Genomic DNA, 24,338 nt, shown 5'->3' on the forward strand with positions numbered 1-24,338 from the left:
ACAAGAGTAAGGGAACGGGCGCAGAGGTGACTGAGGTGCAGCTAATGGTGGGGTGGCTGCGTGAGGGGGCGTGTGGGACCCCAGCGGAGTGGAAGGAGGTGGCTCGGGGGCGGAGTCTACCGTGGTGCACCACCGAGATGCTGGGGCCTCGCCACCTAGAGCGGCACCGGAAACGGCCGGCTGGGAGCGGGCTCTTCCTGCGGGCACCGAAGGCGAGCGGGCGGGTGGACCAACGGGGATCGCCTGAAATGGGAAACCAGCTGAGGGGCGGAGCCCTCCCGGGAGCACCACAGAGAGGCCCGGGCCCTCGCCTCCTAGAGCGACGCCGGAAGGGACGGGGCCAGAGGCGGGCCCTTCCGGCCGGCGCATGGGCGGGGTTGCTCGGCTGTGCAGCTTCCCGGCGCTGGGCAGCTGGGGTGCGGCGGGGCTCGGGGACGAAGCGTCCCTCCTGGCCCGGGGACCCTGCGTGGGGCGCGCCCGCCCAGCCTCCATGCAGGAATTCACTGGGTCCCTCTGGCGTCGCGTGGGCCCCCTGCCCAGAGCAACGGCACTCCTTTCTAGGCTCCTGGGCGCCGCGGGGAGGAGGGCGAGGCTCGAAGACCAGCTCCGTGCGGATCGAGGTGGAGTCCTCGGGCCCAAGGCTGGCGAGGCTCTGTCAGGCGGCGCCCTCTCCTTGGCTTCGACACCGCTGCGGGCCCACACACTGCTTGGGTGCATGTTTGCCCTTGGATCTCCCACCACTAGTAATCCAGCCTCTCCCTTAGACCCCGGCTTCTGAGGACAAGTGAGGTTACCACGGAGTATCCTGCTGCAGGGGGATACCCAAAGCTTCATGTTACAAGAGGCCTGGCACAGAGAGTGAAGGAGCTACACTGGAGTCGCACAGCAGGTACCAGCACCCCGGCCTTTAGGCCAGGGTTCTCGTCTGCTCTGACAAGGTGGATTGAGTTTTCTGCGTGGCTGTAGCAGTCATCAGGCCTACAGGCCTGTGAAACGAAAAGACCAAGACAATGACCTCAGGTCTACGCCGCTTTTAATAATTAAATATTTTATTCCTTGGTGTGCACGGGACTTAGAGAAGTGAGTACGTCCAGTCTCTGCCATTAAGCACCTGCCAGCTTGAGTTAGGCAGACAAGACGATTATCTAGAATGTTTCCTGAGCAGCAGTATGTGCAGGCTACAGCCAAGTAACTAGGGATTCAAGGATGAAAAAGACACGATCCTTGCCCTGAAGAGCCCTCGGCTCGTCGGGAGACTGCCACGTCAGTGACAAGCCACACGTGGAGTGACGGGAGTCCTGGTGGGGGCACAGTTCTTGGAGCACAGCCGGCAGTTGTCGGGCTCAGTGGGTTCAAGGACCACCCCTCTCCATCAAATGGGTCAGCACAGAGCCAAGCTGAGTTTGCGCCTTCCCTGGGGAGCCGTGGGCCAGAGGGCTGATAGCACTTTCCTGTTGGTTCTTGGTTCTCATCTGTTTCCTACACCTGAGCTCAAACTCCAGCCTGGCTGACTGGGGCCGTGATCCTCTGCCCTGGTTCCGCCTACCTCCCCGGCAGAGATGCTCCCATATTTGTGCATGCTTCCCTCAGCCTAGATGGCCTTCCATCACCCTCAATTCTGGCTCTCACCTGATGCTACCTCCCAGAAGCTACCTCCAATAGAGCCTTCAGAGAATGACGTTTACCTGAATCCAAGTCAGGTGTATCTAAGCATTTTCGTTTAGAAGAAACCAGACTCTCAAACTCTTGTCAAGTTGGGAAACCTGTCCAGTCATTTTATGTGTTGCCTCTGTGCATGGGAGAGTGGGTGAAAGCCCAAGTACCCCCTTTAACTTAAAGGGAATTCAAAGCATTTGTACCTCAAAACGTATGTCACTTGGGACATTATCACCCAGAGCACCACGTTTTAGGGTGAGACAGCCTGTCAGGAGATGGACCTCCCAGTAGATCGGGCGACCAGCACAGGTCATGGGAGGTCTTCTCAGGGATGACTTGAGGACTCAGAACACGATCTGCTTTCTTTGGAAAGTGTTTTCTCCTAATCTTGTGGAGGATTTCTTTTGCTAGCAGTTAAAGAGCCTGAAGCTTGTCAAGGCTTTATCCTGGAATTGCATTAGTTAGCGCTGAGGGAAGAGGCAGGTCAACAAAACTCAGAAATAATACAGAAAAGCAATAGATGAAGGTTCTTAACCAATGAGACGTGAGCCATGCTGGTGACGCTTCTACAAGCACCTACCACTGGAACCGACTGATTCCTGTTTGAACTCGTGGTGAAGTTGGAATTCTTTTAGATGGGATTAGAGACAGAGAATGTCAGATTTTTTAGACAATGCAAGCAAGATCGTAGTTGATTGTTCCCTGGGGTTTTGGCCTTCAGTGGATGAGTTGGCTCCAGTTAAGTGCCACAAGGAGAATGGGAGCCGGGTAAGGGAACCAGGGAGTGGGGTCAGGGAGGACTGCCTGAGAAGGGCCCTCAGAGCAGAGCTCTGAATGAGTGAGGGGCCAGCACCACCAACACCTCCTCTCAGGACCTGTTTCTAGGAGCACCCAGGTGCTGAGGCAGGAAGGAATGTGTGGCAAACCTAAGGATGGCTGGGGCGGGGGGGAAACACAGGGGCAGCAGTGTGAGGGGAGCCAGTGGGGATTTGGGCAGAGATGTGACGGGGGTTCACTGGCTGCTCTGTGGAGGATGGACCCAGGGGAGGGCTGGGATGAGGGTGGGAGCGAGTTTCATCCAGCTCAGAATCCAGGCTCCAAGTGATGGGAGGTACCTTCCATGAGGGTCACATGTGGCTCCCACAGCCTGTAACTCCAAAAGCACGTTGTCTGGCCCCAAATACAAGAAGTGGAGAAGGAGCAAGTAAAGGGCTGGGAAAACTCCAGTTTGGGGACCACACGGCAGTCGTTGGTCCATGGTACACATGAGTCCTACTGGACGCAGGTGTGGAGATGCTGGCCCCTGGCAGAGGAATAAGAATTCCTTGGTTGGGACTTCCCTGGTGGCGCAGTGATTAAGAATCTGCCTGCCAATGCAGGGGACACGGGTTCGAGCCCTGGTCCGGGAAGATCCCACATACCGCAGAGCAATGAAGCCCATGCACCACAACTACTGAGCCTACATTCCAAAACTACTGAAGCCCGCGCGCTTAGAGCCTGTGCTCCACCACAAGAGAAGCTGCTTCAGTGAGAAGCCTGTGCACCGCAACGAAGAGTAGCCCCCGCTCGCCACAGCTAGAGAAAGCCCGCACGCAGCAACAAAGACCCAACGCAGCCAAAAATTAATTAATTAATTTATTAAAGAAAAAAAGAATTCCTCAGTTAGCAACTGAGTAAACGATGATGCCATCTACTGAGATGAGGAAAACTGGGAACAGTGAGGTTGTGGGGGGTGGGTTTCTGGGAAATAAGTGCTCTGTTTGGTCATGTCCAGCCTGAGACTCGTTAGATGTCCAGGTGGGATACGTGAGCAGGGAAGGGAATGGGGCCATGTTCCCATGCCTCCCCCACCCCTTCCCTGCCCATCTGCCCCTTCATAACTCAGCACTCAAAGACCTCATGGCTGTGTTCCTCCCAAACACTCGTTTAATCTAATGTTTGTGGTCTTGTTTCTCTCCAGCCTCAGAAGGGTTGTTGGTGCTCTTCTCTTTGTTGCAGAGTTTCTGTTCCAGAACTGCAGTTACCAGCTTGGGAAAATACAGTGTTGTGTCTAAAGCAAGACCTTTCTGAAGAAGTGGAGTTACAAGGAAATTCGTAAGGCTGGAGAATTTTGCTGCTGGTCATTCTCCTTGGCCCTTGCCGGCTTCCAGTGGTCCTTCCTCTCTCCTGGGGACAAGAAGGATGGAAAAGCCCACAGGCAAAAAAAAAAAGGCACAGACCCCAGAGGAAGAAGTACGTGTTCAGAAGGACACTCCCAAGGAAGATAAAGCATCTAGGAAAAAGAAGCCAAACCAGAGATCCACTTTGGCCAAAAAGCACAGTAAGGAACCCAGCCTGAGTCGTGAGGACGAGGAACACATGTTTGAGGCCTTCAGTGCTACATTTAAAGATGACTTTGAGGGGGTTCCTGTGTTCACTCCCTTCCAGAGGAAGAAGCCCTACGAATGCAGCGAATGTGGGCGCGTCTTCAAGCACAAGACGGATCACGTTCGCCACCAGAGAGTCCACACTGGAGAGAAGCCCTTCCAGTGCGCCCAGTGCGGGAAGACATTCAGGCACAGCTCCGACGTGACCAAGCACCGGAGGATTCACACCGGAGAAAAGCCCTTTAAGTGCAGTGAGTGCGGCAAAGCCTTTAACTGTGGCTCAAATCTCCTAAAACATCAGAAAACCCACACCGGAGAGAAGCCGTACGAATGTAAGGAATGTGGGAAAACCTTTGCCTACAGCTCATGTCTTATTCGCCATCGGAAACGTCACCCACGGAAGAAGCACTGAGTGTGGGCAAGCCATCCAGACTCAGAGCTTTGTGCCCGCGAAAACTGTCCTGGCAGGCCTGCCTGGGGCTCCTCCTCCCTGGCGTCTGATCGGGCTGGGGGTCCTGCCGTCACCAGGAAAACCGCCCCAGCCAGGTCAGCAAACACCGGTGTGGCCAGAGACCTTTCTGGTCTAGAGAATCTCCAGGGCAAGACATCATGATAACAAGGCAGCTCCTCACAGCTGTGGCACCAGGGAGGCGAGTGTACAAACTGCTGTCCAGGGGACAGGCTTCAGACCTGAGCACAGTCAGCACCTCCCACTGCCACCTCCGCCTGTGACTCCCATGCTGGCTTCGGCCCTCCCACTGGCTCCTTTGAAGACTGTGCTGCAGACCTTTGGCCCACTGGGTCCCAAGTCCATCTCCATGCAGCCCGGCAGGAGGCCTGTGGCCCTGAGCTGGATGGCAGTGCTTCCGCAGCGAGCACTGGGGACCCCAGTGTCCCCCTGGCTGGCTCTGGTGGCGGTGCTGTGCTTTGTCCTCTGCCTTCCCTCCTCTCTGGAGAACCATTCCTTGAACTTGGCCCCTGCTCCCAGGAACTGGGCTCTCTGTGTGTCCTCCCACATCAGCCATCATCCCAGCTGAGCAGCCTTGACTTACCAGGTGGACCACTCAGGACACTAAATGCTGCCACTGTGGGCGCTTCCTGCCCTGGCCGTGTGAGGCCCCGGGATGTTGACGGCAGCTTGGATGCAGCCTTTGCCTGCCATGCGGCCTTTCAGACACGAGACGGTGGGCCTGCCCCCCAGGGCCAGCTCTCCGTGCAGGTTAGTTCCACTTCTCTGTGCTTGGCCCCCAGCTTCCATCCTACCCCCTTCACATCCACATGCTGTGCCTGCCCTTGGTTTCCCTCCAAGAGTGGTCTGGATGGGCTCCATGTTCTCCTGGGCGAGGGTGTGGTTTGTCCCAGAATTCCAGCACAGTATAAGAGGGGTGAGGTGACTGTTATCCAGGAAGTAATAGGGCTTTTTATCAGGAAAATGTTGACACCTACATTTTCAGCTCTTTAGACCCAGAAAACTAATAATGGCCTTGATCTTGGGGGCCCCTCCATCAGGAGACAGGAGAGAGTGCTCCCAGTGGAAACATCCCTCCAGGTTAAGATTTGTACTCTTGTTCTTTCTAAAAGCTATGACGTTATAACAGCTCTACCTGAGCTCGCACCTCTGCTTCACAGCTCGGCAGGCCCTCCTCCTACCCCGACAGGCAGGCCCCAGGTGTGACCTGTGATCCTGCTCTCACAGTCCCGGAACTGGAGATGTGATGAGGCAAAGTTGTTCAAACAGGTGCCAGGGTCTGGCTCAGGGAAAACACACCTGTGATCCTGGGTGGGGAAAGGTTGCTATAAAGGAGGTCACTGGGACATTTGGCAAACGTTGGGTCTAGACTGTCCACAGGGGAGGTGGGGGGGCACATCAGTGTCAAAGCTCCCTGGTTTGATGGCCTGCAGCCATCCCAGACAACGTCCTTGTCATGAAAGATGCATGCTGAGGTCTTAAGGGCCACAGGGTCATGACATCTGCAGTTTGCTCTCAAAGGCTGAGCAAAGAAGCAATAACAACAATGCAGATTGGCAGGTTGACAAACACTTTCTGTTAAGGGACAGATAATAACTGTTCTTGGCTTTGTAGCCATAAGGTCTCTGCCACAACTCAGCTCAGCCATGACATGCCATAGCAATTACAGCACAGAAACGGCCAATAAGCCTTTATTTACAGAAGCAGGCGGTGGGCCGGATTTGGCCAGTTTCAGATGAAGGGTATGTGACACGTTCCAGGGGTGTCTGCATCTGCTTCGGTTTGGTTTGGTTTTTATTTATGATGGTTTATAATATACCATGATGGATATATTGTTATATATAAAATATTGTATAAATGTACCGTAAATTACAACACATCACATGTACTATAGAAAAATTCTCATTTTCTATGTTATTATGTTTCCACGTTAATACCAATGGGAAGCATTTTTTGTGGCTGCGTAATGATCCATTAAATAAAACGTTGACTTAACCTTCTCCTAACAAAGGCATGTAGGCTGTTTCCAGTTTAGGTCAATAAAAACAAGGCAGTAAACATCTCCACATTTAGGGCCAACAGGACGGGTTGCCAGAAATGAGCTGACGGGGAGATCATTCTGGCAAATTACCTTCCCCCAGGTTGTGCTGCATAAGTGCCCCAGCAGTGCACAGGTAGCAGGTGGGTTTTAATCTCGCCAATTTGATGGGAGAGAAGAAGCATTCTAATCTGGTGTCTTCGAGTTCTAGAGAGGAAGCAGGTGGCAAAGAGCATAGTCTCTGGAGCCAGGGGTTACTGACTCGACCCTCGTGCCTTGGAGATGTGGGACCTTGGGCCCGTCCTTCACCTCCTTGTGCCTATGGTTCCTCAGAGATGACTTGGAGGCATTGACAGTGCTCAGCCTGGTCAGTGACTGTGTGTGACCTCAGTGCCGTGCTGACCCCCAGTTCAGCCGCTGTCAGCTCCGGTCACGTGTTAGTGTCCTTAGTGAGGGGACATTTTTCCACAGGCATGAGAGGCGGCTGTGCAAGCAGACAGCCGTCAGTCCCTCTCTCAAGAGAATGAAATCAGCCAGGAAAACAAGAGAGACATGAGAAAATAAATCACACAATCAAACTAAAATCAGTCCACCGTCTTTTTTGCCTCCTGTCATTTTGGTTCAGACAGACAGGCTCATTTCCCATTTCTTCTGAGTTAACCATTATGACACCACATCACCACCAAGCACTGAACCCAAATCTTTCAGATAAATCTGTTTTGATGGGTTTTTTGTTTTTTGGGTTTTTTTTCTATTGCTCTTCAAATGAAACCCAAATTCCAGAAAAAGAAAACCTTCTAAGTAGCCTGAGTCAAAGAAGAAAAACATAGGCTTCCCTGGTGGCGCAGTGGTTAAGAATCCACCTGCCAATGCAGGGGACATGGGTTCGAGCCCTGGTCTGGGAAGATCCCACATGCCACGGAGCAGTAAGTCCGTGCACAACAACTGCTGAACCTCTGTCTAGAGCCCATGAGCCACAACTACTGAGCCCACGCACCACAACTACTGAAGCCCCCTGTGCTCTGCAACAAGAGAAGCCACCACAATGAGAAGCCCGCACACCACAACAAAGAGTAGCCCCCGCTCACTGCAGCTAGAGAAAGCCTGCACACAGCAACGAAGACCCAACACAGCCAAGAATAAATAAATTTTTTAAAAGCGAGAAGAAAAAAATATAATGAAAGTTATAAAATACTTAAACCTGGATGATAATGAAAATACAACTTGCCAGAAATTCTGGTGTAACTAAAGCCAAACGGAAATTTGTAGCCTTATGTGACCAGCAGAAGAGCTGGAAATCAACAAGCTAAGCATCCAACTTTAAAAGTGAAAAAAGGCCAACAGAATAAACTCAAAGTAGAATGGAGGCAATAAATTATAGAAATTAATACAACTAATGGGAATGGAGAGCATTTTTAATAAAAGTTGGTGCTCTGACAGGACTATGAAAATTGACATTCCCTGGCAGTGGAATCCAGAAAGAGAGAAGGAAGGAGCAAAGGAGCTCCTTTAGGAGTGAGAAGGAGAGCTCCATTAGGAGTGAGAAGGGGAGGATAATGGCAGATACATCAGAGATTAGAAGGATAAACTGTCGAACCAAGAGATGTGAGAACTCAAATGAAGTGGGTTATAGAAGAAAGATGAGTTACTGAAGCCAACTCGAGGAAATAGCCTGAAGAATCCTCTAACCAGACAGATTGCTTTCATAGATGACATAAATTCAGAGATGCATAGACGACACAAATTGCAGAGGAAAGAACACTCCCAAATTTGTTCTACGAGGCCACCATTACCCTGATACCAAAACAAGACAAAGATACCACTAAAAAAGAAAATTACAGGCAATATCACTGATACTATGCAAAAATCCTCAACAAAATAACTAGCAAACCAAATCCAACAATACATTAAAAGGGTCATACACCATGATCAAGTAGGATTTATCCCAGGGATGCAAGGCTTTTTCAATATTCGCAAATCAATCAGTGTGATACACGACATTAACAAACTGAAGAATAAAAACCATATGGTCATCTCAATAGATTCACAAAAAGCTTTTGATAATATTCAGCACCCATTTATGATTTAAAAAAAAGAAAACTCTCCAGAAAGTGGGCACAGAGGGAACATACCTCAACTTAATAAAGGCCATATATGACAAACCCACAGCTAACATCATACTTAGTGGTGAAAAGCTGAAAGCATTGCCTCTAAGATCAGGAACAAGACAGGATGTCCACGCTGGCCACTTTTATTCAACATAGTTTTGGAAGTCCTAGCCACGGCAATCAGAGAAGAAAAAGAAATAAAAGGGATCCAAATTGTAAAAGAATAAGTAAAAATGTCACTGTCTGCAGATGACATGATACTATACATGAAAATCCTAAAGATGCCACCAGAAAACTGCTAGAACTCATCAATGAATTTGGTAAAGTTGCACAATAAAAAATTAATACATAGAAATCTGTTGCATTTCTATAACAACAAAAGATCAGAAAGAGAAATTAAGGAAACAGTCCCATTGCCTACATATCAAAAAGAATAAAATACCTAGGAATAAACCTACCTAAGGAGGTGAAAGACCCGTACTCCAAAAACTACAAGATGCTGATGAAAGAAATCAAAACTGACACAAACAGATGGAAAGATATACCATGTTATTGGACTGGAAGAATCAGTATTGTCAAAATGACTATACTCCCCAAGGCAATCTACAAATTCAAGGCAATCCCTATCAAATTACCAATGGCAGTTTTTGCAGATCTAGAACAAAAAAACCTTAAAATTTGTATGGAAACACAAAAGACCCTGAATAGCCAAAGCAATCTTGAGAAAGAAAAACAGAGCTGGAGGAATCAGGCTCCCTGACTTCAGACTATACTACAGAGCTACAGTCATCAAAACAGTATGGTACTGGCACAAAGACAGACTTATAGATCAATGGAACAAGATAGAAAGCCTAGAGATAAACCTACACACCTATGGTCAATTAATCAATGCAAAGGAGGCAGGAACATACAATGGAGAAAAGACAGTCTCTTCAATAAGTGGTTCTGGGAAAACTGGACAGCTACATGTAAAAGAATGTAATTAGAACGTTTTCTAACACAATATACAAAAAACTCAAAATAGATTAAAGACCTAAATGTAAGATCGGATACTATAAAACTCTCAGAAGAAAACATAGGCAGAACGCTTTTTGACATAAACTGCAGCAAGATGTTTTTGAATCCACCTACAGTAATGAAAATAAAAACAAGAATAAACAAATGGGACCTAATCAAACGTAAAAGCTTTTGCACAGCAAAGGAAACCATAAACAAAACAAAAAGACAACCCACGGAATGGGAGAAAATATTTGCAAACGATGCAACCGACAAGGAATTAATCTCCAAAATGTAGAAACAGCTCATGTGGCTCAATATCAAAAAACCCAATAAAAAAAAATGGACAGGGCTTCCCTGGTGGCGCAGTGGTTGAGAGTCCGCCTACCAATGCAGGGGACACGGGTTCGTGCCCCAGTCCGGGAAGATCCCACATGCCGTGGAGCGGCTGGGCCCGTGAGCCATGGCCGCTGAGCCTGCATGTCCGGAGCCTGTGCTCCGCAACGGGAGAGGCCACAACAGTGAGAGGCCCGCATACCGCAAAAAAAAAAAAAAAAAAAAAAAAAAAGGACAGAAGACCTAAATAGCCATTTATCCAAAGAAGACATACAGATGGCCAAAAAGCAGATGAAAAATGCTTAACATCACCAATTATTAGAGAAATGCAAATGAAAACTACAATGAGGTTTCACCTCACACTGGTCAGAATGGCCATGATCAAAAAGTCTACAAATAATAAATGCTGGAGAGGGTGTGGAGAAAAGTGAACCCTCCTGCACTGTTGGTGGGAACGTAAATTGGTGCAGCCACTATGGAGAACAGCATGGAGGCTCCTTAAAAAACTACAAATAGAACTACCATACGACCCAGCAATCCCACTATGGGGCATATATCCAGAGAAAACCATAATTTCAAAAGATACATGCACCCCAATATTCATTATAGCATTATTTACAATAGCCAAGACATGGAAGCAACCTAAATGTCCATTGACAGAGGAAAAGGTAAAGGAGATGTGGTATATATATATACAATGGACTATTAGCCATAAAAAAGAATGAAATAATGCCATTTGCAGCAACGTGGATGGACCTAGAGATTATCATACTAAGTGAAGTAAGTCAGAAAGAGAAAGACAAGTATCATATAATATCACTTATTTGTGGAATCTTAAAAGAAAATGATACAAATGAACTTATGTACAAAACAAAAATAGACTCACAGACTTAGGAAACAAACTTACGGTTACCAAAGGGGAAAGGTGGGGGGGGGATAAATTAGGAGGTTGGAATTAACATATACACACTACTATATATGAAAATTGATAACTGACAAGGACATACTGTAGAGCACAGGGAACTCTACTCAATACTCTGTAATGACCTATATGGGAAGAGAAACTGAAAAAGAATATATATATATACCCACACATATATGTATGTATAACTGAATCACTTTGCTGTACACCTGAAACGAACACAACATTGTAAATCAACTATACTCCAATATAAAATAAAAATCAAAGAACAAAACAGTCTATAGCAAATTAAACCTTAAGGTTAAATGTTAAACCGCGTTCTCTTTGAAAAAGAGCAGTACAGAGCTTCTGCCATCACTATTAATATTCACGTGGACCTTCCTGGACCAGGGCTTGACCCCGTATTTCCTGTATTGGCAGGCAGATTCTTAACCACTGTGCCACCAGGGAAGTCCCAAGTTTTGAAGCACTTTCCTTGAAATCTTGTTGCCACCCAGGGTGGGATACATGGGTTGAGCCACAGCCCGCGCCCCCTTCCCCACCTTGCTCTCCTCCAGCCCCTGTGGCCGTTATCCCCACCAAGTACCAGCCTCCGCGTGTCCATGTGCCCAGAGCCTGGCCTTATTCACACCGTTGGCATTGCCCAACTGTTGATAATTTCCCAATTATCAACCAGGTGATAATTGCGCTTCTTTATTTATTCAAAAGGTATTTCTGTCCTTTTTCGGCTGTGAAAGCGGATCTGCCCCAAAGCAAGAAGTTCCTGATGAAATATGCATGAAAAAGAACCTCACAACTAGCAAAACTTCCACGTTCCTGAGCTCCAGGGAGGAACAGAGATCAAGAAGGAAGGGAAGAGAAAGGCCGTGGTAAGAAAGGACACCCCTGCGGTGCACATGCTAGGCTGCAGCAGGGGCGTGCGGGGACACGGCGCGGAGGGCTGTCACTGCAGCGCGGGCGCTGTCACTACAGGGCAGGCATTGTCACCGCAGGGCAGGTGGCCGGGCAGCAGACACTCCACCCTCGGGCAGTGCCTGCCGTCGGGTCAGGTGGAGGTGGAGGGAAGTGTTCCGTCTGATAGGCCGCGTGAAGGCAGTGAGATGAAAAGGGGAAGCAACCGCAGGGAGCTGTCTCGAGATTCTGAGGCGCTCAGCCCCTGCCCCTCAGCCAGGAGTGCTGTAGGACAGGCTCCAGGAGGAAACAGCTCAGGCCAAGTCAGAACCTCCTTGGCCTCGGAGCTTGTCCCGGCAAACGCCCTTCAGGGTGTCCCCTCCCCACTGAACACGGGAGAACGGTTAAAGCAGCGACCGCAGAAACACGTCAGGGCACCTGAGTTACCGCGCAGGCTCCCCGCTGCCGGGGCCAGCACGGAGGGCGCTGGGACGGCATGACCTGGCGTCAGAGCGAAGGCACAGAGGACCTTGAACGGGCGTGGGGACACCTGCGGATGTCCCGGGGACGTGACGTCTGTGGTCCTTCGTGCCAGACCCTGTGCCCTGAGGGAAGCTGGCGGTGCGGGCCACGGAGCAGGCGGGGCTGACGGGCTTCAGCCCAGGTCGCCCTCGCCAGGTCCACTGCACCCCTGGGGAGGCTCTGGGCACCAGCATGTCACCTGGGCTTTATTTCTAATGGCCGCTCATGTCTGTCCCCATTTTGGGCACCGAGATGTGATCATTCCTTTCTTCTGCCGGTGAGCTAGACACCAAGACGCGCTGCAGAGTGACACTGGGCTGGCCTGGGCCCTGGGGGCAAGGCCAGGGCTCCGAGTCGCCCTGCTTGCAGTGGAAGCCCCTGGTGCTGGGGCACTTGGGCATTTGCTCTGGAGCAGCACAGACAGAGGTCACGGTGAGGGTGGGGTTTTCAGTGAGCAAAGATGGCGGGGTAAAGGGGGTGTCTCGAGGCCCACGGAAACAGCGTTGGGACCAGAGAGGGAAATGGCGGGGGACAGGGCGGGAGTGACCCGGGATCCACTGCCTGGGGTCAGGGCTGTGCTCTGAGAGGCAGCCGGTGTCTTCAAGGACCCCTGCCCCGAGCTCGAAGTTCACTGCCTCCTGGCTGCTTGCGCACAAACTCCAGCCACCTGTCAGCAAAGCCGGGAGCCGGAGGTCCTCCCCTTGACCAGAGCCCCTACAGGATCCAGGCCCAGCCACAGGGCGAGGCTGACGCTGCGGACTCCACGGACGGGGATTTCCAAGGCCTGAGGACAGCCGTCCCTTGGGGTGAGCTCCCGGCACCCCGGCCCCACGATCTCGGCACTGGGCCGCCCCGGTGTCAGGTACGTCCGACACAACCTGTGAGCTCCCTGTGGGCCCGCGTGGCCTGTGTCCCTGCAGCCTCACCCACGCAGCATTCTGGTCCCGTTTGCCTTTAGTGTCCTGCCTCTTGGTGTTACTGCATGTTTGTTTCCTGGAGAGCTTCAGCACTGGGGGTGCTGCTCTCCTCATGCCCCCCTGGTGGACCGAGGTGGCCATGGGCTACAAACGCCTGTGCACAGCGGGTGGCCTTGGGCCTGTGCTGGGGCGGACGCTTTCCCCAGTCTAGTGTTTCTGACTGTTATTTTTAGTCCTAGAAATGCAACTTTCCAACTAGTCAAATTTGTTGAACTTTTACTTGATTATATTTTCACATCCTTCAGTCCGTGGAAAGCAAGTGTGGTCTACCTTTGGGGTAGATGTTCTCTTTTGTTCTCTCCTCGCTTTCCCAGGGCTTGCTTTTCACGCGGTGTTCTCTTAACCCAGACGGCTGTTGCGCTGGTCCCCACGTTTCTTCCCAGATGCCCTGGGCATCCGTCAGTGCTTCCTTGTCCTGCTGCCTCTGGATCTTGTTTTCTCCTACAATAAACATCTGTTCTGACCTGTTCACTGCATTCAGCTGCTCTCCCCACAGTCAAGAGTCCCCAGGGAGGTGCCACTGCCTCAAGGGAGAGACCATCTCCCAGCTCAAGGTCTGGCCCAGGCCTGCAGAGCCAGAGGCCCAGCTGGTCACTGCCTCTGGATGTGTCTCTTGGGGGCCGCCTCATCTTAACCAAACTTGTAAGAGACCAACACACAAATCAGAAAAGGAATGTGCTAACTTAGGATGGGCATGACCCCTTGCTTCAGCAAAATACCGTGTCCCTCAATAGACACCCCTCTCTGAGCCTGGATACAGGTTCCCCTGCTATCCAAAAGCAGAGCGTTCCTGTGACACCTTCCAAGGCCGAAATGGCATAAAGCGAAGAGGCACTTAGTTACCTTGTTAGGACACGTGTTGCTCACGGCGCACAGGGCAAATCGAGACGAAGCGCAGACGCCCCCAGACGCGGCTCGCAGCCCCGGCAGCCTGGTGCTGAGTGCAGTCCCACAGGAGCTCGGCAGGGGCCGCTCTCGCTGCCTCGGTTGCAGCTGCTGCAGAACAAATGCTGAGCGCTGTTTTCACTTTTTGCCTTTATTCAAAAAAAGCTAAAATCCTGTTTGGCTTTGTTGGAAAACAGGTACTAATGTAGGTCTCTTGTAAAAGCAAAGTGGTGTAAAGAGAACTTTCAAAAAGCAGGGGACATTTTTCCCTGGGAAACAAAGTTAGGCCCTGTCGTTGCTTCATGCCTACAGTGTGACGTGACCTTGCCTGCCCCCAGACCCTGTCAGCACCCCGTTCAGGTCCTGAGCTCTGACGCGCTCTGTCAGTCCTCCCCTCTGTGCCCCTGCTCACTTTGCCTCTGTTAGAGCAGATGTTCTCACGAGGGGCGATTCTGCCCTCAGGAGCGGACGTTGGCAACACCTGGGGACATTTTTTTGGTTGTCCCAACTGAGGGGAGGTACTATTGTCAGTTGCGGGGGTCAGGGAAGCTGTTCAGCGTCCTAAAGAGCCCAGGATGCTGAGGGTGGGGACCCGAGTTAGATCCGTGACTTAGGCGAAGGGCCAAAGAGAAGATTCACGAGGCCGGAGAGAGAAGAGTAAGCGCTGTCGGCTGGAGGCTTCAGAAGCTGGAAAATGAGGAGAAGCAGCTTTCGGCAGAAGCCTACACACTTGACAAGGTGCACGTCCAGGCTGAGAAGGCTGGCAGGGCCTGGGGATGGGGTCGCGGGTAACCCTGACAGTGGGGCAGAGGTGGGAAGAAAAATGGTGATTGGCTAAAAGTCTCCATGGGAGTAATTAGAACCCCTCAGGCCTGTCCACCCTCATGGGAAACAGAAGGCTGCCCCCATCCCTCTGAAACTGAACCAGCGGGACAGACTGAAGACGAGAAAGGGTGAAAGTCCGGCCCACGGCCACCGCTGTCCACCATCGGGGAGGACACATCCAAGGAGAATTAGGTTGTGTGCATTTCCATCACAAGCCCCCTCCTCTCCCCTGCCATCTCCCCGTCTCCCTCCTGCCTGAACCCCGAGGTGTCCTCTTGCCCCGCCCATAGCCCCCGAGGTCACCAAGGCACCGGTCCGCCGGGGACCTAGAGCGTCCCGGAAGTGCGCGAGGCCGGGCGGGCGGGGCGCGGGAGCACTTCCGGCCGGTGGGCGGGCTGGCGGCCACCTCCCGATCGGAAGGTGAGTGGGCGCCGGGCGGCGGTGGTGGCGGCTGCGGGGCACCCTCGGCCCAGCCCGCGCTCGCGCGTTGTCCCCGCAGCCGCCGAGACCTTGGCCTCGGCCGGGCGTGGGGGGCGCGGATGGCGGGACGCAGTGTGCAGGGGGCACACTGGCCCCTGGCGATCGCGGGTGTCCGTTTGCGGGGCGCCTCCCCACGCGCCCGGAACCCCAGGGACGGGAGCTGTGGTGATGCCCACTTTGCAGATGGAAAAGAGGCTCAGAGCTGCCCCTGGCCCGAGGTCCGTGGCCGGACTCAGCCGGGGCACCCTGCTCTCCGCTGCCAAGCGCCCCGAGTTCGGGCTCTTTCCGGCGGCGCACAGGCTCCAAGCTGGGAGGCGGGGTGGAGGAGGGTTTGCTCCTGGGCCGGTGCCGTTTGTGTCCCCTCTGCCTTCAGCCTGTTGCAGCAGCGTAGACGTTTGCACTGGCGTCCCTTCGTGACCGCCACCTCCCCTCAGAGCCCGGCTAGGGGTGACCGTGCCCTTTCCCAGATATTTAAAATGTGGCATACCCAGATGTCAGCACTGCAGACCCACCGTGTGTCCACTTACCTGGCTGTGGGTGATCCTTCCCATCTTTAGGGGCTGAGGTCGGGGGCTGACCCAGGAGGCCCCCACTGGTGAGGAGCCCTGTGGCGTCTGCCTCCCTGCTTCCTTGAAGCAGGTGCTGCCTGCGCCGTTATTGGATGTACATTACCTTTCATCCTTCCCCTGCCGCTTTTCACTCCCAGATAAGGCCTCCTACTTCATGGAAGTCTGAAAGAAAAATCCTCATTTTAGACCAACCTATTCCGGCAAACCAGACTAAAGAAAAGTATCTTTGACCCCAGAGGAGGCTCGGAGCGCCCTAGGCGGGGCTGGGATGTGAGGGGCCCCAGCCTGCGGCCTCTGAGGGGGGTTTTCCTCTCTGGAAATGTCTCGTTAAGATTTAACCTAGGACGTTCCTGCTCCGGCAGGCAAAGTCAGTTCTTTGCGCTCCCCAGGGCCAGCGGCCCCCAGCTGTGACGGGGGAGTTTTTCCGGGAGAACCAGCTTTGCTTTTCTCCATGGGCAAGGCCTTGGGTTGGGAGGACATTGCGGGCATTGCTGGGGGGAGAGCTTGGGTTCAGTTCGTGTGGGTGCGCTGGTGCTGTGCACATGGTAGAACACACCAGGGGCCCCGGTGGCCTCGCACGGTGGGCCCCACAGGTTACCTCCTGGCGCTAGTTCCTCCCCCCGGGGAGGAGCCTCCAGCTCACCTGTGGCTGATCGGCCCCACCCCGCACATCCCTCTGACCCCCTCATGTCGCCGTGGTTTTCGTTTGCCCGGCTCCCAGGTGTGCAGTCCTCCAGCAGGCCTTGGGGGAAGATGGCAGCCCTGGGGGACAGTCAGGAGCCCCCTCATGTCCTGTCCACTGTCACTTTCGAGTCACCGGAGACACCTGGAGCCTGCCACCGTCACGAGGCCCAGCTTCACCTCCACGGCCATCAACATGGTACTTGCCTCCCTGCGCCGTCACTGCGGGCAGGCAGCTCACTGGGCGCTGGGGCTCCTGCACCCTGGTGCTTGGGTCGGGACTCGGGCAGCAGTGCTTGAGGCTAGGGGTCGAGCTGTGTGAGCAGTGGCTCCCTAGAGGACAGTCCCTTGGAGTATGTTTCTTTAGGGGATGAGGGGTGCAAAAAAAGAAGCCTCGATGGCCAGGCCTGTGTGAGAGGAGTCAGTCACCTTATCTCCCTCTCCGAGCCTTTGATCCCACGCCAGGAAAATGGTCTCCAGAGTTCTGGGCAAGCTGGTTTGGGTGGGGACCCCCAGGGACCTGCAGGGATGGAACCATCAGCCTTGCTCCGCCCCCCGGCAGGGTCTGGGGGTGTCCAGGTGTGGAAATAGCCGACAACTGGTCGGGGAGGATGTCCAAGCCCTGCGGTGTGTGGTGCCCCTGGACCCTGCTCACACGCAGCCGTCAGGGAGTCCGGGGTCCCCTCCCTGCCCCATGTCCCACAGGAGGCCTGGCCTCACTCCCCTCACAGTCGAGGACACAAATCAGCTCTTGGTAGCCAGGACGAGGACCCAGGTAGATGTGTTCCGTCCCACTCAGCGAGCCTCCAGAGGGCAACGAGGTGTGTTGGGGGGTACAACCCGTTCTAGAGGAGGGAGAGATGAGCCCCAGCCCCGCTGTGACCCTCAGGCTTCCCCGGCTGCAGCCCTGAGGTGCCCTCCCAGCCACCACAAGAGGAGGATCTCCGGGACGTGGAGGAGGTCCAGGCTGGCAGAGACACCTGCTGGCCAGGTGAGCAAGCGGAACCTGCCGCGGGGCCCCGCCCAGAAGCGCGTTTACCTGCGGCTGCTGCACTCCAGGCTCTGTGCAGCGCCCACCACCGCTGCCAGGCCCCGGGGCCCCACTTGTCCCTGGCTCAGCGCTCACTTCTGTCCCCCACAGCCCCTCCCCCCGTTCAGTCCCGGTCTTGTTGCTGACACTTTCTGGGCTGTGAGAGCAGCGCAGACCCCCATATCCACCTGCCTGTCCGGCTAGAGTGTCCGACTTGGCAACACTGGCCAGCAATCGGGGAGTCATCCTGGCACCCCTGTGTACTGCCCTTGACCTCCACTTGTCCCCTAAATCGAGCTCTGGTCCCCACCCCCTTCCCCTGGGGCTTCGCTCATCCAGGCCCTCAGCTCCTCGTTTCTCTCCCTCCCCACCCCACCCCCCGCCTCTCTCCCCTAGAGAAGCCCTTGGGGTGTCCTCTGGGGATCCGTGGAGCAGCTCCGGGGCCGTGTGGGCAGCGTCCTCAGGATCAGGGGCTTTTCTGCTTGGCTCTGAGTCTGAATCTCCTGTCAGGCTTCCCCCCTCCACATGCGCGCGCACCCTGTGTGTTCTCACCCTGGTGCTGTCATCTGGAACGGGGCGGGGGTCCCCGCGGACGGACAGCCTGGTGGGCGGCTGAGTGCTCTCCGCCTCTCCCGTTTCTCAGATCCCGAGTTGGAGGGCGAGCGGGCCCCGTCGTCTCCCCAGCCGCACAATCCTGAAGATGAGGTGGACCAGGACACGGGGGTGCTCAGGACCCTTCTGAGGAGCCTTCCCCATAGACCCAGGTGTGGGGACAGCTTGGGGCAGGAGTGCAGCCTGGAGCGGCCGTTAGGCCAGCCGCCGGGGGCCGGGCCCCGCCCCCAGAAGAGAGGCACCTGGCGTGGGCCGCTCGGGCTGCAGGGAGCCTCGGGGACAGAGGGCGGCCCGGGGCGCGCCGACGAGCTGGCGGGCAGCCTCGGCCGGGGCTCGGGCCTCGGGGCCCGGCAGAGTGGCCCGCGGGGCGGGAAGCCGCACAGGTGTGAGGCCTGCGGGAAGAGCTTCCAGTACAACTCGCTGCTGCTGAAGCACCAGCGCATCCACACGGGCGAGAAGCCCTACGCCTGCCACGAGTGCGGCAAGCGCTTCCGCGGCTGGTCGGGCTTCATCCAGCACCACCGCATCCACACGGGCGAGAAGCCCTACGAGTGCGGCCAGTGCGGCCGCGCCTTCAGCCACAGCTCGCACTTCACGCAGCACCTGCGCATCCACAACGGCGAGAAGCCGTACGAGTGCGGCGAGTGCGGCCAGGCCTTCAGCCAGAGCTCCAACCTGGTGCGGCACCAGCGGCTGCACACGGGCGAGAAGCCGTACGCCTGCAGCCAGTGCGGCAAGGCCTTCATCTGGAGCTCGGTGCTCATCGAGCACCAGCGCATCCACACGGGCGAGAAGCCCTACGAGTGCCCCGACTGCGGCAAGGCCTTCCGCGGCCGCTCGCACTTCTTCCGGCACCTGCGGACCCACACGGGCGAGAAGCCCTTCGCCTGCGGCGCCTGCGGCAAAGCCTTCGGCCAGAGCTCCCAGCTCATCCAGCACCAGAGGGTGCACTACCGGGAGTAGCGGGCGCGGGGCCGCGCGTCAGCAGCCTGAGGTCGAGGCGAGTTCCCGCGGAGGGCTCCTGCCTTCGCGCCTCCTGGCTGGCGCAGCCGGCATCTCGTGCGTGTCCCGAATAAAGTCTGTGTACTTGATGGACGCGGGAGGAAGGCCACGTGGCTGCCCCCCATCCCTGAGGGCTCCTGTCGGCAGAGCCCACCGCGTGCCCTAGCGGCCGAGGCCTGCGGGCGTCGTGACTTACCAGAGCCATAGCCAGGGCGGGGTCAGGCACCCCAGGACGGGTGGTTTCCAGATTGGGGTGGGGGGGCCCGGGCTGCCCGCTCTCCCCCTGGGCTGTAGTCTCTGGCGGTTTGGTTTCCTCATGCATCTGGGAGAATGTGTGTGGCATGTTCTCTCTGCAGCAAGCCCTCGGATCTGCTCTGTTTGCCTTCTCACCCTGCCTCTGCACCTACTGGTGGCTGCCTGAGGCCAGCGGGCTTCAGTGGAAGGTGGCCCTGCCCAGCCTTCATAGCTGCCTCCAGCCCCAGGAAGCCGGGGCCCCAGGGGGTTCCCCGCTTGACAGGTCTAGGCGACTGCAGCTGGGCATTGGCTGTAGCCGGCTTCAGATCTGCCATGACTGCCCTGTAGCTCCCCAGCCCCTGTGGTAAAGGGGAGAGCCCAGCTGGGTGGGGCGCCTTCTGTCTGCCTTCCTGCCTGCTCCTTCCTGGACAGCTTTTGGACCCCCACCCCTGCCGCCTGCACCACACACGGAGGAGTTGCCCGGCCCCTCTCCAGGGTATAACTCCGCCTCGCCTCCACATCCTCTTTCCCAGTGACCCCAATGGAGAGCCCTGTGGTTGGGCTGCCCCGCCTCTCCAGGCTACACTCCCAGGGCCCCGAGGCCATCAAGCGCTTTGGACTCCCCCACGAGGGTCAGAACACCTCCTTGAGTCGTCTTTGCTGGTGCACTGTGGCACCCTGGAAGATGGGGGACATCCGCCTTCTCCCCAGCCCCCTGTCCCTAATACCACGTGGCTATTGGGTATCGTGAAGCTTCCACCTTGGGCAGCCAGGCCGCGGAGCGGGCGAGCAGAGCCCCCAGGGCTTTCCGGGGAGCGGTGGCTCAGCCTGTGCTCCGGAGGGGTCATCCTGCAGCCTCAGCACCAAGGCTGGACTCGGATACCTGCACCACAACCGGACTTAGCGGGCAGCCCCAGAGCAGAGCCTGGCGGTCCTCCACACTGTCCTAGACTGTCCTGGAGGTGGCCCGGCAGACCCTCGGTGACGGGACAGGGACAGGGCGGGAGCTCCCAGGCCACTGAGCAGCAGGCGTGCAAGCTAGGAAGGCTGCCCAGAGGAGGGGAGCGTGGAATCAACCGCCCCCAGCTGCAGCTCCTCGGTGCCAGGAGGTGAACTCTCAGCAAAGGCTCTGTGTCCCCCCTTGTCGCATGCGGCCCGCCGAGATGGGCTGAATGGCATTTGCATTTGCCGGCTTGGGACCGGTTCTCTCTCGAGGGTTCCGTCTGATGCATTCAGCACTTCCCGGGAACCCTGAACGCCCGGCAGGACCGAGACAAGGACTCCTCAGGGCATCTTCTCTGCCCGTTGTGGCTGCCCAGGTTTATCAGTATCTGGTTGCACAGGACGTTATGGTTCTCGACCCCTGACCGCTCCTGGGACGTGGGTACAGCCCGGAGTCTCTGCACTGTCCTCCTGCCTCGTGTCCGGCACAGGCGTCACGCCCCTCCTCCCCCGCCATGGTCATCCTCCGGTTCCAGCTCTGTGCCCCGGCCTGCTCTGGAGCCTCTATCCAGCCCTGGTTGCGAGTGTCTCTAGCTCAGCGGCCACTGTCCCTCGCCTCCCGCTGACCCTGTTATCTCCAACCCCATGGGCTGCACTCCCTCCCACCCGGGCCCGTGTCCTCGGCTCCAGCCAGCCTCATGCTGTTCCCTGGAGTGACCCACTGGTCTCCGGGAGACCAGGGTTAGGGTTGCCCAGGCTGCCCTGATGCCAGCCCAGGCACTTACTGTCCCTCACAGAGCCTGTTTCCTCCTCTGGAAATAGGGGCAGCCGTCTGTTGGCACCGCACAGGGTGATTGGGAGGATGGCCATAGAATCCTTTGCACGCCACCAGGCACACAGCAAAAACCCATAAAAGGGGCTCCTGGAAAGGCTCTGTCGACAACCAGGGACAGGTCAGGAACACTGTTAACGGACAGCCTCAGCAGAAAGCCACCTGGGGCCAGGGCCGGCCACGGCGAGTGTAAACATTGAGGGAGACAGAGTGAGGCACCAGGAAAGCGGTCCCTGTGCATTTCAGAGCCCAGGAAGTGGTCACTTGTGTAGGGGCAGTATCTCCTTTCGGCCCTAGAAGTAAATAAAAGCCCTATAGGAGCTTGAGCCCTAAAGAAAGGTGGCCCTGTGAGGAGCTCCCAGGGCCCCACACAGGGAAGAGGGTCCAGGAGCTGACAGTCCATCTCGGGCTCTGTGCGGCGCAGAGCGGGCTGCGTGTGCCTGTGAGTCGGGAAATAACGACAAAGCTGGGCCTAAATGTGGACACTTTTCAGTTGGATACAAGGGGTTTTATTTTTACATGATATAAGCAGTGTGGCATGATGGTTAAGAGAATCGACTTTGAAACTTAAAGCCCAACTCTACACTGAAGTGTAAGGTTGGACAAGCTATTAGTCCCCAAATTTGTTTTCTAATTAGGAAAAAGAAAAAGATGTATTAGGGCTCTCCAGAGAAACAGACTCAATTGGAGAGATAGGTAGATAGGTAGGTAGGTATTCTTAGGAATTGGCTCACGAGATTATGGAGGCTGAGAAGTTCTGAGACCTGCAGTCAGGATGCTGGAGACCCAGGAGCGCCGATGGCATAGTTCCAGTCTGAAAACCGGCAGGCCCAGGACCCAAGGAAAGCCAGTGTTTCAGTCCAAGTCCAAAGGTAGAGTGAGACTGACGCCCCAGCTCAACAGTCAGACAGGAGTTCCGTATTACTTTGTCTTTTTGTCCTATTCAGTCGTTCAGCTGATTGGCTGGGGCCCACCCACGTTAGGGAGAACAACCTGCTTTACTCAGTCTGCTGCCTCAGATGTTGATCTCACTCAGAATAACGTTTGACCAAATATCTAGACGCCCTGTGGCCCCGTCCAGTTGACGCATAGAATTAACCGTCTCAAGCAAGGATAAGACTGTACTTAATGCCACAGGGTTGGCCTCATTCCTCCTGATACGGATGTGCTCTCTCCCCGTGACGCAGAGCAGAGCTCAAAGCAGCCCCAGACCCATTCGTATCTATTTTCACCACTAGAACGGTAAGGGAAGCGTCCCGGGGAAGGGCTCTGCTGGTTCCTGCTGGGCTCTCGTGCACTCGCTGTCCGTCCCTGGGCCAAGGGCTGTAATCAGGGAGGTGGCCCAGAGATCGTCATTCAGCCTGATTCAAGGTCACACCCATGGCTGGCTGCAGGATGCTGGGATGAGCAAACAGAACCATAAGGTCCTCTGCACACGTTTTCAGTACCAGTATTGTCCACGCGCTTGTCTTTTTCAGTTGCTATGCAACATTCCATATCGGGCTACCTCAGTATCCCAAGGGTTTTGGACTTGGAGAGACCCCAGATTAATGATGGCCCAGAGGTGGAAGCCAAGACGTGGTCTATGGACTCATCTGCCCTGTGCCGTGTGCCCCAAGCAGGTGGGCAGGAAGGCAGGCTCTCCCCACATCCAGCTTCTAAGGACACTCACTCTACTTCGTAGCCCAGCTCTGCCGCTCATTTCTATGCCACCTGGGCAAGGTCCGTATCCTCTCTAAGCTGCATCGGTAAATTGGCGATAGTGATTCTATGGGATACATCACGAGGTTCTGTGAGCGCTAAATTAGACCATCATGTGAAGAACCAGCAGAGCACAGGCCAGAAGCAGAAGTTAACGTCCACTTCCCACCTGGAAAATACACATCCTCCCTCATGATAGTTTATTACGCTTATTTATTTCCATCCCATTCATTCAGTAAACCCTTTCTGAGCACCTGCTCTGGGCTGTGCATGTCCCCATCTAGGAGGCTGCTTTTCCACACAGCACGTCACACCCAACTCTGTCCTCGGTGCGCAGCGCGGTGGCGGCCTGTGCACTGATGCACGGTTAAACAGTCACTGGGGTCACCCAAGTGTATCAATGGTCAGATCCCCTGACTTTATCTCTTAAACCCAAGGCTGCAGGCTAAATCAGATCTGGCCGGACTTTTCCAACTCCACTAGGGAAAGTGAGACAAACTGTTCTTCAGGGGTCTCTGACAGGGGTCTCTGAGCTGAAGGAGGGGTTATGCCAGACCCAGACCCCTGAGGAAAGAGTATCAGAGGCTCCTCCTGGGGGCAGAGTTTGCTGAAAAACACAGATTCCCAGGCCCCACACCAGGGAAGACAGATCCAATAGGCCTGGGGTGGAGTCAGGGAATCCGGATTTAGTTCTGACACCCCCAGTGCGTCATTCCTCCCCAGAGCCCTTCCTACGGCCTTCCTGGCCCTACACGCCCGGTCCCCTTGCTCTTTCCCTCCCAAGGTCTCTGCCTCGCCGACTTCTCCGAGGCCCCATCGGCGGTGCAGCCCAGCACCTCGGACAGCTCCAGGGACGTGCGCACGCCTCCGGGCGCAGGTCCACGGCCCTGAGGCTCTCCGGGTCCCCCGAGCCTCAACCCGGAACTCCGCCCCAGGAGCCCTCCCCCCGGCGGCTCCCCTGGGCGAGTCCCCCCGCGGGGACCCCCGAGAGGGTCCCCTGAGCTTCCTAGAGCTCCCGGAAGTGCCGGCGGCGCGGCGCGGGGCGGGGCTCCCTGTGGGCGCGTCGCGCGCTTCCGGCTCTCCCGCCGGGGCCCGGGGAGCGGTGGGTGAGAGGCCCCGCGGTGCTGGTCGCTGGGCCCTGCAGCCGGGCCGGTGGGGGACGCGGCGTCGCGCCCGGCTCCCTCAGGCCTACCCTCCCGCCGTCAGCACAACCAGCCAGCCGCGCCCCCTGCCGCTCTCGGTACCATGGCCGGCGGCCTCGACC

At 55.5% G+C, this 24,338-nt stretch overlaps 2 protein-coding genes across 3 annotated transcripts; both read left to right on the forward strand.

The window, feature by feature from the left end:
- The first annotated feature begins 702 nt into the window (after positions 1–702).
- Positions 703–4,629, forward strand: ZFP41 (ZFP41 zinc finger protein). Of its 2 annotated transcripts, none has more exons than XM_059995436.2 (2): positions 703–889; positions 3,655–4,629. In XM_059995436.2, the coding sequence occupies exon 2, from the start codon at positions 3,838–3,840 to the stop codon at positions 4,432–4,434; it is 597 nt and encodes a 198-aa protein (XP_059851419.1). In that variant the 5' UTR covers positions 703–889; positions 3,655–3,837; the 3' UTR covers positions 4,435–4,629. The 2 variants fall into 2 exon arrangements, with proteins under 2 accessions (XP_059851419.1, XP_059851417.1); XM_059995434.2 differs by lacking the exon at positions 703–889 and adding an exon at positions 1,846–2,424.
- A 184-nt stretch (positions 4,630–4,813) lies between these two features.
- Positions 4,814–19,482, forward strand: GLI4 (GLI family zinc finger 4). The gene is given in 7 exon segments (XM_059995405.2): positions 4,814–5,241; positions 11,600–11,760; positions 12,968–13,134; positions 13,137–13,166; positions 16,762–16,920; positions 17,611–17,712; positions 18,395–19,482. Coding segments are annotated over 6 exon segments (1,482 nt in total). The 5' UTR covers positions 4,814–5,241; positions 11,600–11,668; the 3' UTR covers positions 19,327–19,482.
- Positions 19,483–24,338: the final 4,856 nt, after the last annotated feature.

This window comes from Delphinus delphis, chromosome 17 (genome assembly GCF_949987515.2).
Source record: "Delphinus delphis chromosome 17, mDelDel1.2, whole genome shotgun sequence".
Lineage (NCBI taxonomy): Eukaryota > Metazoa > Chordata > Mammalia > Artiodactyla > Delphinidae > Delphinus > Delphinus delphis.